General features: G+C 33.5%; 1 protein-coding gene and 1 long non-coding RNA gene across 3 annotated transcripts; both read right to left on the bottom strand.

The window, feature by feature from the left end:
* Positions 1-7471: 7471 nt before the first annotated feature.
* LOC112790649 (uncharacterized) lies at positions 7472-12117 on the bottom strand. Of its 2 annotated transcripts, none has more exons than XR_003196749.3 (5): positions 11326-12117; positions 11111-11236; positions 9297-9426; positions 8073-8221; positions 7472-7835 (listed from the first exon to the last, which is right to left on the bottom strand). It is a non-coding gene; the product is annotated as an uncharacterized lncRNA (long non-coding RNA). The 2 variants fall into 2 exon arrangements; XR_003196750.2 differs by having other exon boundaries at positions 11111-11228.
* Positions 12118-13190: 1073 nt separating this feature from the next.
* LOC112770734 (uncharacterized) lies at positions 13191-14120 on the bottom strand. The gene has a single exon (XM_025815127.3). It carries the CDS (start codon positions 14118-14120, stop codon positions 13191-13193), a length of 930 nt encoding a protein of 309 aa, XP_025670912.2.
* Positions 14121-15393: the final 1273 nt, after the last annotated feature.

The following is a 15393-nucleotide window of genomic DNA, read 5'->3' as shown; positions in this document are numbered from 1 at the left end:
TATTCAGTTATTCACTATGCTAATGCTTCTTGCGTTGTTCCTTAGTTTGGGTGGCTCCTTTAATAAAACCAACAAAAAAAGAAAAAAAACATCAAATTCAATATGAAAATTTCAAGGGTTCGGTAATTTGTGCATTCCCTTGTCTTTTTTAGGGGACAAGCAATGTGGTGCGTATATTTATACTTTTCCTCTAAAGTGGCATCTTTGTTAATTTCTAATGTAAAGTCTATTTACTCCACATATTGGTTTGTTGTTTAACCAAAGCTTGTTGTGCCATTTAGAGTTAAATTTCTTTTGAATAAACTTAAGGGGATTCTTGTTAAATAAGATCCGAATCCTAAACTTAATATGCGAACGGTAGAACCTTCGAAATTTGTAGTCATTACGAGGAGAATGTTAGTATATCAATATTTTTAGGGGAAAAAAAAAGTGGAGAGTTGGCTGATATTATATTATTTTATTTTTTTGGTTTCTTACGGTATCTCTCAATCTGACAAGCCAATGACTAATGTGCTGCGATACTTTCATTTAAGGGTTTACCATTGATCAATAGATTGCTGCATGGGTTGATGTTAGTTTAGATATAAAGCAAAAAACAGAAGAGTGTTAGTAATTTAACATTCAATTATATTATGAATATACAAATTTTTTTTATCAAATTATTGGTATAAATACATATTAAATATAAAATATACATTTAAAATAAACATAATTATTAGAATCAACTGATTGAGTCACCAGTTTAATTGGTAGCTCACATATCGAATCGGTTGACTTGGTCATAATTAAATAATTATATAAAATTTAATTTAATTTTTTTATTTTCATAATAAATACTTTTTTAATTTTATTTTGTATTAAATTAACTCTTATTTTTAAATTTGAATAATTCATTAATTAATTTATATTTATTTTGCTCTTTAAATATTTATAAGTTTATATTTATTATATTCTTCAAGTATTTATAAAAAAATTTCATCATATGAAAATAAAAAAAATTCTAATTAATAAAAAATAGTTTATCTTTTAAATTTTAAATAATATGTAATATATTTAATAAAAGAATCATGTATAGTAAATAATAGTTTTTTTAGTTTGACTGAATTTTAATAGATTTGACCAAGTTAATTCATCGTGTTTTAACTAGTTTTGAACGGTTTTTATTATATTTGAGTAAATCCAGTCTAGTTAATTGTTTAATATCATAATATGTTCAAATAGTAATTCAACCCGGGTTGATGATCGGGTGATCGGATTCAGTTCAATAGATCCGATCCAACCAAGTTTGATAACTATAACAATAGTTAAAAGAACACATTGTTATAAAATAACTAAATAAATAAATAAGAAAGAGGTAACAAATATAAAATATGAAATATAATTAGATATCTCTAATAGTAATATTACTATTATAAAGGAGATGATTCATATATTAGAAAGAGAGAGAGAAAAGTTTGGTATATAGATAATAGAAAGAGAAGATTATTGTTATTGATGTTGTGTGTATATTGCCTGAGGATTAGCCTCCTATTTATAGGCATACAAAACGTAACATTTTCAACATTCATTAAATTCAATCTCTCTTGAGAATGGACATCCACCTATTCAATCTTATCACAACACTCCCTCTTGGATGTCTATTTAGGATTATTGCCTCGTTAAAACCTTACTAAAGAAAAACCCAGTGGGAAAAAACCTTAGTGAAGAAAAAAGAGTACAATATCCTTTAGTGATAGGGACTGCCTCATTAAAAATCTTGTCAAGAAAAATTCAATGGGAAAAAACCTGACCAAGGAAAAAAGAGTACAGTCTCCCCCTCTTGCCGACATTATTTTATATCTCGAAATCGGCGCATCCCAATCTGATTTACCAATCTTTCAAAAGAAGATTTTCGGAGTGACTTTGTGAATAAATCTGTCAGATTATCACTTGAGCGGATCTGTTGGACATCAATTGTCCCTTGATTTTGAAGATCATGAGTGAAGAAAAATTTGAGAGAAATATGCTTTGTTCTATCACCTTTGATATATCCGCCTTTAAGTTGAGCAATACATGCTGTATTATCTTCAAACAGGACAGTTGGAGCTATCTTCTGATCAATCAGTCCACATGATGACAGAATATATTGGATCACACTCCTCAGCCAAAAACACTCGCGACTAGCTTTATGTATCGCTAGTATTTCAGCATGATTAGAGGATGTTGTTGCAATCGTCTGTTTCGTGGACCTCCATGATATAGCTGTACCACTATATGTGAATAGGTATCCTGTTTGAGATCTCCCTTTATGTGGATCAGACAAATATCCAGCATCTGCATAGCCAACTAATTGTGACTTGGATCCATAGGGATAAAACAATCCCATATCAACCGTTCCATGAAGATATCGAAAAATATGTTTGATTCCACTCCAATGTCTTCTGGTTGGAGAGGAACTATATCTTGCTAGTAAATTCACCGCGAATGATATGTCAGGTCGCGTATTATTAGCAAGATACATTAATGCTCCAATGGCACTAAGATATACTACTTCAGGACCAAAGATATCTTCATTCTCTTCTTTAGGACGGAATTGATCCTTTTCCACATCTAAAGATCTTACAATCATTGGGGTACTTAATGGATGTGACTTATCCATATAAAATCTTTTCAAGATCTTTTCTGTGTATGTTGTTTGATGAATAAAGATCCCATTTTTTGTATGCTCGATCTGCAGGCCGAGACAAAATTTAGTCTTTCCAAGATCTTTCATCTCAAACTCTTCCTTTAGAGTTTTTATAATTGTTGGAATCTCTTCAAGAGTTCCAATGATATTTAAATCATCAACGTATACAGCAATAATAATGAATCCAGATGCAGTTTTTCTTATGAAAACACAGGGGCAGATATCATCATTCTTAAATCCGTTTTTGGCCAAAAACTCAGTAAGACGATTATACCACATTCGTCCAGATTGCTTTAGACCATATAAAGATCTTTGCAATTTAACTGAGTATAATCCTTGTGAATATTCATTGGATGGTTTAGATATCTTTAGTCCTTCAGGGACTTTCATATAGATATCCCGATCCAATGAGCCGTATAAATAGGCTGTTACCACATCCATTAAATGCATATGCAGTTTATGATATGCAGATAAACTGACCAAATAACGTAATGTTATCGCATCCACTACAGGGAAATACGTTTCTTCATAATCTATACCGGGCCTTTGTGAAAAACCTTGTGCCACAAGTCGGGCTTTATAGCGCACAACTTCATTTTTCTCATTTCATTTTCTCACAAATACCCATCGGTATCCAACAGGTTTTACATCTTCAGGTGTACGGACTACAGGTCCAAAGACTTCACGTTTTGCAAGTGAGTCTAATTCAGCATTCATGGCTTCTTTCCATTTTGGCCAATCATTCCTTTGTCGACATTCTTCGACTGATCTTGGCTCAAGATCCTTACTTTCATGCATGATATTTAATGCCATATTATATGCAAATATTTCATTGACAATTGTCTTATTTCGATCCCATTTCTCTCTTGTAAAGACATAATTTATCGAGATCTCATCATTTTCACAATTTTCAGGTACCTGAACGTCTTTTGGCGTTAAAATTATATCAGAATTTTGGACAACTGCAGGTGTCTTTACTATGTCTTTTTCAACAGGAATAGTATTTATCTCTTTTCTCTTTCGAGAATTTTTATCTTTGGAACCGACAGGCCTGCCACGCTTCTGGTGTGTATTTGCTTCAATGGCTATCTGTCCTACTGGGACATCAATTCGAATTGGGGCATTTTTCGTCCTGCCACGCTTCTGGCGTGAATTTGCTTTAGTGGCTACTTGTCCTACTGGGACATCAATTCGAATTGGGGCATTTTCCGCTGGTATATAAGATTTGGTTATCCTCTTTGTATCGAAAAATGCATTAAGCAATTCATTTGCTATTCTTTGCAAATGTATAATCTTTTGAATTTCTAGTTCACATTACCCTGATCGAGGATCTAAATGCATTAACGATGATGCATTCCAATTAAGTTCCTTTTCAGGAAGCTTATTCTCTCCCCCTAATGTTGGAAATTTTGATTCATCAAAATGACAATCTGTAAACCGGGCTTTAAATACATCTCCAGTTTGTATCTCAAGATACCTCACTATAGAGGGAGAATCATATCCAACATATATCCCCAATTTTCTTTGGGGTCCCATTTTGGTGCGATTAGGTGGTGCAATGGGAACATATATCGCACACCCAAATATTCTTAAATGAAAAATATTTGGCTGCTGGCCAAAAGCTAATTGCATAGGAGAGAATTGATGGTAACTCGTTGGCCTCAAACGAATAAGTGCTGCGACATGTAAAATAGCATGCCCTCAAACCGAGGTTGGGAGATTTGTTCTCATAATCAAGGGTCTAGCAATTAATTGGAGGCGCTTAATAAGTGATTCTGCTAACCCATTTTGTGTGTGAACATAAGCTATTGGATGTTCAACACTTATTCCATTAGCCATACAATAAGCATCAAAAGCTTGGAAAGTAAATTCACCAGCATTATCATGATGAATTGCTTTGATTGGATTTTCTGGAAATTGTGCTTTTAATCGAGTAATTTGAGCCAATAATCTCGCAAACACCAGGTTGCGAGAAGATAATAAGCACACATGTGATCATCTCGAAGATGCGTCTATCAGGACCATTAAATATCTAAAAGATCCACATGGTGGATGAATAGGTCCACATATCACCTTGAATCCTTTCTAGGAATTCAGGGGACTCAAATCCAATCTTTACTGGTGATAGCCTTAAAATTAACTTTCCCTGAGAACATGCAGCACAACCAAATTCACTAGATTTAAGAATCTTCTGGTTCTTTAGTGAATGTCCATGAGAGTTTTCAATAATTCTCCTCATCATGGTTGTTCCCGGATGACCCAATCTATCATGCCAAGTTATGAATTCATTTGGGCTAGTAAACTTCTGGTTTACAATGGCATGTGATTCAATTGCACTAATATTGGTATAATACAATCCAGATGAAAGTGAGGGTAACTTTTCTAATATATCCTTTTTATTTAAATCATGAGTTGTGATACATAAATACTCATGATTTCCCTCATTCATAGTCTCAGTATGATATCCATTTCGGCGAATATCTTTAAAGCTCAACAAGTTTCTTCGAGACTTGGTAGACAATAATGCATTATTTATTATAAATTTTGTTCCTCCAAAAAAAAAAATTATAGCTCTTCCGGAGCCTTCTATCACATTACCTGAGCCAATTATAGTATTAACACATTCTTCTTTTGACACAAGATGGGTAAAATATATATCACTTTTAGGAATAGTGTGCGAACTTGCACTATCCGCAAGGCAAATATTTTCAGAATATGTCATTGCCATTTTTCTTCAAAGACAAATGATAATAATAATAAAATGAGTAGAAGTACATGCATAGTAAAATTATTCACATGAATACTTAACAAACACATACACATATCAAATTATTCCATCATTGATCAAATAGCCAATATTTCCTTCAGAATCCTTAAAGAAATTAGATACATCATAATGAGTGGTGAATTTTTATCATTTGAAACAAAATTTGTTTCCTTCCCTTTGTCATCCCTTTTCAAGGATGCTTGATAAAGATCAATTAGGTGCCTTGGGGTATGACAGGTACGTGACCAATGGCCCTTTCCACCACAACGGAAGCATTTATCCTCAATTGATTTACTTTGCCCATTATTTCTTTCTTTATCCCACTTCTGGTGAGATCCTTTCTTATGAACATAATTTCTTTTCCTTCCATAATTTTTCTTGTTATCAAAATCTTGCCATTTATCTCTTCTTGGGTTATAATTTGCCGCATTTGTTTCAGGAAATGGGGCCGCGCCAGCTGGGCGCGCTTCATGATTTCTCAAAAGTAGCTCATTGTTGCGTTCAGCAACAATAAAGCAAGAAATTAACTCAAAATATTTTTAATTTCTTTTTCTCGATACTGCTGCTCCAGGAGCACATTCGAGACATGGAAGGTCGAGAAAGTTTTCTCTAACATATCGGGTTTGAGGAAGTATCACCGTCTTTTGATGATTATACCTTTTTTTAAGGTCTTTCCACAGATCTGCATGATCTTTTAATGTGGGATATTCATTTTTCAATCATACGTCAAAGATGATGACGAAGGAAAATCATAGCTTTGGTTTTATCTTTCTGGGATGTATTATTTTCAGTCTCAATGGTATCTCCAAGATCCATTGAATCAAGATGGATTTCAGCATCTATATCCATGATAAATAATTATTTCCAAATATATCAAAAGCATTAAATTCCATATGAAAGAGTTTTGACATAATAAAAATTTGTTACCTGGAGTCTTCCTAAAATTTGATCAGAGTCTCGTGCTGATAACGTGTTATAAAATAACTAAATAAATAAATAAGAAACACTACAAGAAACGTCGTTAAAATCGACGGCCAAATCGACGGCTAAACCGTCGATAATATTGAAATTCGACGGCAAAATAGACGGCGCAGTTAGTCGCTATAAACCTTGTCGATTTTTCAAAATGCTAATAAAATCGACAGCTTTCTTGGCCGTCGATAATAATTTAATAAAATCGACATTTGTTCCGTCTGTAATATGGGAGTAAATCGACAACAATGCCGTCGATATTATTATTTAAAATCGACGCCTTCTTTGTCGATAATTGATTCAATAAAATCGACGGCCTTTGTGTCGATATTTAACTCAATAAAATCAACAACACTTTTGTCTATAATATGTTTAATAAAATCGACGACCTTTGTATCGATATTTAACTCAATAAAATCAACAACACTTTTATCTATAATATGTTTAATAAAATCGACGACAACACCGTCGATATAATTGAATAAAATCGACACAGCTGCCGTCGATTTAATTATTTAAATTTGTCTATTTTACTTTTAAAAGCGACAACTTTACCGTCGATTTTAATAGTTTATATGTTTAAATTTTTTTTTCTATTTGAAAAATAGTAAACCGTTAATACAAATAAACTTTTAAATATAAAAATAAAAATAAAATTTATACAAAATATTAGATAACAAGGTAAATAAACTTTTAAATAAAAAAATAAAATTTATACTAAATATTAGATAATAAATTAATAATACTAATTACAAAACTTGAGCATGCAATTTTCTGCTTGAAAATAATAATCTAAAGATATCAGAATTCTCTCTAATAGCAAAAGATATCAGAATTCTTTTATAAAGGAAGAAACTCGACGTCTTTAATGTAATTAAATTCATGGATGCATTCAAAACAAATCCTATAAGGAGGATTAAAAGTTAAAACCACCCTTGTCTGTCAAATCATTATTAAGTTAATAACAAAAGGTACAGTACATATAGTATATTAATTCCTCTTCCTCCAAAATTATGAACAAACATTAATTTTCTAATTTTCTATTCACTATTACGTAAAACAGAATATAACAAGAACAATTGAATTAATTATATACTTAAAAGCTAATTCTAGCAAAAAATAACACTATAACATTACAACAAAAAATAAAAATAAAAATAAAAATAAAACCTAGCAATTCAGCAACCACGGAAGGAAGCCAAGATCTCAAGAACACAAGTCAGCAACAGAGCAACAAACTAGTAGCAAGAACAACATAACAACCATCAACAGAAAAACAGAACAAGGATCAATATAACCAGTCGTGTCGGATGATGACCCAACGAGAGAGTATGGATCCGCATGCAAGTCAAGGGGCTGACCAGTAGAAAGCCTAGGCTTCCCCTTTCGGCCTCGGCCACGGCCACGATCTCCGTCTCTACCAACCATATCCTGTACACGTTAAATATTCTTTTTAATTTTTTTTTCAACGAGAAACCACAACAAATAAAAGTCTTGTCATGAATATAATTTATACTTTCACCATAAATGGTTTACACAAACAAGCATATATAAATAAGTATAGATAAGCATGCATAATAATTTAACAGAGATAATAAAGATGAAGATAAATTAAAACTCAATAGTTTAACAGAGATAATAAATAAATAAAAAAGTAGAAGGTTAAACCTTGAATAGCTTTTCTGGAAGTCTTAAGCTCTACCAATACTTGTGATAGTGTAAATGAAATCTGTTGCTCAATCTCTTATTCAACTCCTTTCTGTTATGAATTCTGTCAGTTTTGTAGAAGAAACCATTGGTGTTGGAACAGGATTTTCCTGCAACATATTCATTTTAGTTAATAGGTATACAACATATTTTTTGTGTAAGTAAGTTCAGTCTACCTGTAATCAAAATGTAATCCGCATAGGCTAATAGAAAAATGATCGAGTCAGTTGTTCTTCTTATGAATAGAAATGGATCTGATTTAGTATTCTTAAAAACAAAAAATATAAAGTAGAAGAAAGAGTTAAGAACCAAGTCCTGGGAGCCTGTTTTAGGCCGTATATTGCCTTGTTAAGCTAATAAAGAAATGAAATTATTCTAAGTTCTAACCCATAGGAACAAACAAACAAAACCATATAAGCCTCTCACTCTAACTCTTTCTTCTCAATTGACTCATTCAAATGCTACAGAAATGAAATTATTCTAAGTTCTAACTAACCCATCCATGACGCTATATATTTTCATAAGTAGTTCCCATTCATTCTAATTGTAGATTACGTTGGAGAGTGAACAATGAAACTCAATGTTTTGATACTACTATATATGCATGTGTTGCACATAGTACTACAGAATGCATGTGACATAAACTGCCACACTAAGATTCTTGCACAAGCCACAGATCTATAAGAGAATCTTGTATAGCCCCACATTTTGTTATCTTAATGCTTGTAACAGGGTCTTCTCATGTTCTCAAATTATTAGTTCTATCTCTTACTTCTTTTTGACATTATTTCAATAGAATTATTCAGGTCCTGTACAATTTACAAAGATGACCATAATATCAACTAAATTAAAATTTTAATTCTAATGTGAAAGATATTTTTAAAATAATGAAAATGCATGGTATTTAATTTTATTTGGAGAGTCAAATTAAGGTGGCAGAATACCTTCAACTCATCAATAATGTGGCCTAGCTTTTAATTTTCTTCTGTGAACTCATGAATAATAATCCAGCTTCTTGAAACAGGAGATGAAAACTAGCACTACTGAATCAACCATTTTATTTACAAATTAAGGATAACTATTAAATCAAGAAAACAGCATCATCCATGCATGTTAAAGATATATAGAACATGATGAGAGAGGATGACATGCATGTATCATGAATCATGAATCATGAATATGTACCTGTTGCCAAGCATTTCATGAAGCTTGATGATGGTTTCTTCTTCTTCAATGGTGAAATTCCCTTTCTTGATATCAGGCCTCAGATAATTTATCCACCTTAATCTGCAGCTCTTTCCACACCTTAACAGCCCTGACCAAATTGTCATTGTACTCAGAATTAATCATTCATAAAAATAATTAATCTGACATATAAAAAGAAGTACAAGAATAATTATATTTCTAACCTGCTTGTATTATATATAGACCTTGGTTTCAGCTTGTATATATTATAATATCCCGTGTTAATTTGTTCCGTAGGCATTGGAAGAAACACAGCAAACAAACATATATCTTATTAACGTGAATTCATGGGCAAAATGCTTGGTCAGTCAAGCTAAGGTTATTTTCTCATTTATTTTGATTACTTATTCATGGGCAAAATGCTTGGGCAACATGGAAAAATTAATTATAATATAAAGATTAAATTAATAATAGTACTAATAAAGCATAAAGATAAAGATAAACTGTTGGTTACAAATTGCAAGTCAATGAAAGCTATATTTGATCTCGCTTGAGAAAATAAGCCATCAGCTTCTAAGAAAAACCAAAATTAGAGCACATGTTCAACATGAAAAAAAAACAGCTTGAAGGGATTCTTAAGTAAAACAATTTGCATAAGATATGGGTTTAAGATTGTAAAAGGTTGGAAAACATATTTTCTGTTCCTGTCGCCAAAACACTTGAAAAAAAATCTTGAAGAGCTTGTGGTCTCGGATTGCTCTCGATTGAGGAAAATTCTAGCCATCAAAGAAGAAAATGCCAACAACAGTGGTGAACAAATTTTTGACTTTTTAAAACTGGCAACCATCAAATTTTTTAGACTACAAAAAATTCAAGACTACCAGCACTGAACAACTTGTCTATTGAACAGGGTTTATAAAGAAGAAATAATTTAATGTTGATTCATGGCAAGGATTATGGCTCTAAACAGGGTTTATAAAGAAGAAATAATTTAATGATAAAATGACAGGATCTAATAACAAGACACCTAAAAAAAACTATATAAAAATAGTTCTCCATTTTCTATCATTAACTATTTCTAATGGCAACAAGCTCAACAACCTGAGTTGTTCAGATTTATATATTTTCCAAAACAACACATGATTTAGTAATGCAAATAGTACTAATGTCAAAATGGATAATAGAACCGTGGGGAGGGGGGGTTGAAGTTCAACTGCTATAGAAAATAACTAGAAATCCTCAAAAGAGAGAGCTATTAGCCTACTAATATTTAGTATTTACTAGTGGATCTAACTGTGCATGCTGGTTTTTGGGTCAAAATTTTAAATTCCTATATATTCAACTCTTTCATTCTTTTGTAAGGAAAAAGAAGCATGTGAAATAATATTTTATTGCCAGATCTGTTCATAGAAGTTACATTTCTTGTTGTTCCTGTTTATATTTTTTAATTAAAAAAAAAACTGTATTATAATTAGACAAATATAGATCCTAAATGTAGATCTACACACAGAATTTGTAGTTCATGCTCTCTAGCACATTTTTAGCAAAATATCAACAACTGAGATAACTGCAACAATTATTGGGTGTTCAGTTCAGCATTACAAATTCCCTCCCTCCGTATGTTTTGTCAATCAATAAACAAACTAAATTAAAAATCTAAATTTAAAACCTAATTACTAAATCATCCATTAAAAACCAATCAACAAACTAATGATCTAAAATATGAAACCCTAAATCAACAAATTAATTAGCTAAGTAGGGGAGCAGGGGAGTAGAGAAGAATCCAAACACAAGCAGGGGAGCAGGTAACTCACCCTCACCAGGCCATTGGATAAGCACGAGCTAGCAGCGACGACAAGTAGAACCAGCGACAATGGCGAAGGGAACTTCGGAACCAGCGACAGTAAGGGTTTTCAAATTACGTGCTCCTGCCTGTTATCCTTGACAACATTCAATTCTTATCAAATGCATGTTGAATCGAATAACTTATGAATAAACCCTAAACAAAGAAGAAAGAATGGAAACTGACCCTCGCTGAAAACCCTTGGTTTGGGTAAGGCGTCGGAGTAGGATTTATGGTTGAGAGAGAGTATGTGTTGAGGAGCGCCGGCGATGCAACCGCGACGGAGCGGCGACGGCAGCGGAGAATGACGTGGGTTGGTGCTGAAATGGAGAATTTGGGGTAAAAGGGAATTGTGTTTCTGAATTCTCTGGACGGGGAGTGGACGGGGGTAAGTGTTTTTTAATGATAAAATTCGATTTGTTTGTCGATTTTAAATTAAAAACAATGGACTATGCGGTTATTTTATATATTAAATTTATACAATTTATTTGGTTTTAGAAAATGATCTAGACCATTAAAATTTATTGACGGTAACTGTCGTCGATATTTTAATTAATAAAATCGACGTTATTTTTGTCGATTTTAAAATAAAATTATTTTCAGTCCCAAGTTCGTTGATAATGTGACGATAATATTATGTATCATAACATTATCGATAACCTAGCCATCGATTTTAATATTTTATTTTTAATTATTTTTTTCTAGCAATATCGACAGCAAGCCGTCGATAAATATCGACGGCAGAAATAACCGTCGATTTTTTGCGTCGAAAAAACGTTTTTTTTAATAGTAAAAGAGGTAATAAATATAAAATATGAAATATAATTAGATATCTCTAGTAGTAATATTCACTACAATTACTATTATAAAGGAGATGACTCATATATGTATAGTAGTAGCGAATGAAAGAAAGAGAGAGAGAAAAGTTTCGTATATAGATAATAGAGAGAGAAGATTATTGTTATTGATGTTGTGTGTATATTGTCTGAGAATTAGTCTTCTATTTATAGACATACAAAAAGTAACATTTTCAATATTCATTAAATTCAATCTCTCTTGAGAATTGACATATACCTATTCAATCTTATCACAACACACATATTTATTACAAAGACACATGATTGATTTTTTACATATACACCATTTTTTATAACATTTTTCATTTCTTATTTCTATCCATACAAGAAGTTAGTGCATTAAATATATGGAATAAAAAGTAAAAACAAGTGTAAGTTTCAGGCCCCCCCCCCCCCCCCCCCAAAAAATAACCCCACCCAACCAAAATGAATTAATATTAACTTTGGTTCGGATCATTTATGAAAGGAAAATTGGCTATATTAAACTCAGGTTTCATATGATTTCACTTTAATAGAAATCCTTTAATAATAATTTGAATAATTGACTATAATAAAATAAATCAAAACTTGACCATGCTTGCTTATGTTCCAAACTTTCAGTTAGAATATTACATGTAATATTAGCGAAATAAAATGGTATCATGAAGTGAAATAATTTTTATCTCCAGAATTAATTTTTCCCAAGTAATTTTATGTGAACGAATTTCGTTACATATTACCAACTTAAAACATACTATTGAAATTTTCACAATAATTTGCAGAATATTTCACAAGAACAATTCAAGATCAAGAAAAAACCATTGCTGAAGAAAGATATGTCGATGCCTAAAAAGAATCAAGGAGGGAAGAAAAAACAGAGACAGAATAGAACAAGAAACCAGAATCATACTGAATCTTGGCACCTCAAAAAAAAAAAAAAAAAACTTGTATGCATTATTCGATGTTTGTTCAATTACAATGAAAAAAGTGAGCTAAGCTCCATTCTAATCTAAGTTTCCAAGTAAACTCTTTCAAAATCATTGACCAGTCATTATTAATGTAACAAAAAACTCATTATACTAATAAATTTCCGTAACGAAAAATCTCCCAATGAAAAAATAGCATACAACAACAAACTATATCTAACTTCCACTTTATTCGAATCAAGAAAAGCTAAGAAGAAGAAACTTGCACCGTTTGAACTAACATCACAACTCAATGCAGAACAAAGACGAGTTCTTGAATAACGAGAGCCAAGATTGCCACGTGGACGAGGGTGCACCATAGAGACGCACGTGGAGAACCGCAAGAACCAGACTTCCCACCCATCATTCCTATGGTTTCCTCCATCGGCATGAACGGCTGCATGACGGAGGTGTGCGGCGGCGGAGAATAAGGAGCAGGAGGAGGAGGAGGAGGCGGCGGGGGGATGCCATCGCCGTAGACGGAGTAGTCGAGTACACCGGCGACACCGTGGACGGCGATGGAGGGTGTTTTGTAGATGTCAGGGTGGGTGATCGGAATGCCATCGAGGGAGAAGTTTACGGCGGAGTCGTCGGTAACGGAGATGGACTTTCCGGGAAGGAGGGTTGGGAGGCGGGCGGCGCGGCGGAAGAGGAGGAGGTCAGAGAAGGTGAGGCGCTGCGGGACCACGTGGTAGGGAAAAAGAAAAGGGTCTACCATAAGCGGAACCCCGTTGCCGTTGCCGTTGCCGTTGCGGTTCAATGTGGCATCTTGCGGAATGAAGAGTGTGGCGCTGATTGGGAGCAATGCAGGGTTTGACATTGAGAGAATGTTCACCCATATGCTGAAGTCACCGGCTCCGATCAGTGCGTCTATGACGTTGTTCAGCTGTGGGGGCAGTGCCGGTGGTGGAGGAGGAGGCGGTGGTGGTGGTGGTGGTGGGGATGGTGGCGGTGGTGATGTTTCTGGTGATACCGGCGCCAAAGACGTCGCTGGAGGCAGAGAGGACGATACGGAAGTTACCGGTGATAATGGGCAAGAGAATGGGGGCGTTGTTACCGTTGGTGATGGAAACGGTAAGGGTGAGGGTGATGGGGATGATGATGCGTTCAGTGGGGTCTGGAGGAGGAAGAGGAGAATGAGGAGGAGGAGATGGTGGTGTTGATCGTGATTGGTTGCCATTATCATGGGACATTGAGAGAGAGAGAGAGAGAGAGAGAGAGAGAGAGAGAGAGAGAGAGAGAGAGAGTGAAAGTGGCTCCTTTCTTTTCTTTCTTTGTGTTCTTGGATTTCTTGCGGAAGGGGTAACCAAAACAAATGGAGGAGCGATTTTGAGTTGAAAGTGGTGATTCTCAAGCGTGACTTGCCTCAGATCAGACTATATATACACATGTTCCTTGGCACTGAAATCCATTCAACCTGGCCTAGCTAATTTATATTGCACTAGAATTATAGTTACTTTCGTCACTTTGGCTGTGAAATACATTCAACTTGGCTTATAAATATTCTCTCAAGGTCGCAAAATCTATTTGCTTATTTGCAACGAGAGAATAAAGAAAAAGGAGAAAGAAGAAGAAATATACCACAAAGTATAAGGATATCGACCACCTGTGGCCTGTGGGTCATTTGAATGATGAGGTTAGTATAAAATTAAATATGTAATTTAGGATCAAATAATCCAGGTTTAATTTTGTAATACCCTATCACAAAAACCTTTAATTTACGGTTAAGTTAGAAATCAACGGTGACAAAGTATTACTATGCTTAAAAAAAAATACATATATAATTTAAAAAAAAATAATATTATAACTAGGAACCCGTAAAAAAGATAAACACCAAAAATTGTTAAATTCACACAGACGTATTAAAGCGATAAATGCCGTATATGTAAGCGGAATATATATTCATATATTTACGTGAAGATACATAATAGTCACTATAGTCTCGATCCGTAAAGAAAGGCCGGCTATAATATTACAACACTAGAGAATGTACGAAATAAACAACATATATATCTCTCCATAAAATGCCTCTAAGAGGAATTTTGGTTACACAACAATAATTTTCAAAAAAGGAGAGAACTCTAGAGCCAAAATAAATCTCTAAAAAATCTTTTTCGCTTCATCACATGAAATCCCATACTCTCAGCGAGGTTCGTTACATCCTATATCTGAAAAACAGAATAACAATAAAGAGTAAGATCCTGAAGGTTCCCAGCAAAGTAACAGTTCCAAATAAAAACTACACAAGGAAATATGAACCCTCTAGACAATCTTGATCTCCAACTTTACAGGAATCCAAAGTCAAAGGTCTTAACTAATCCGTACAGAGTTAATTTACTAAGATAAAAGTATTTTAATCTACTACTAGTTTTATCCACTTCCAATAGTCATCTTTATTGTTCTCGGTCTCTATACTTTCAATGGAATGCAATCACAAACAAACCATCATACCA

The sequence above is a fragment of the Arachis hypogaea genome, chromosome 3 (assembly GCF_003086295.3).
Source record: "Arachis hypogaea cultivar Tifrunner chromosome 3, arahy.Tifrunner.gnm2.J5K5, whole genome shotgun sequence".
Taxonomy (NCBI): Eukaryota; Viridiplantae; Streptophyta; class Magnoliopsida; order Fabales; family Fabaceae; genus Arachis; species Arachis hypogaea.
Note: the sequence above shows the minus strand (reverse complement) of the source record. Positions and strands in the feature narration are given on the sequence as shown.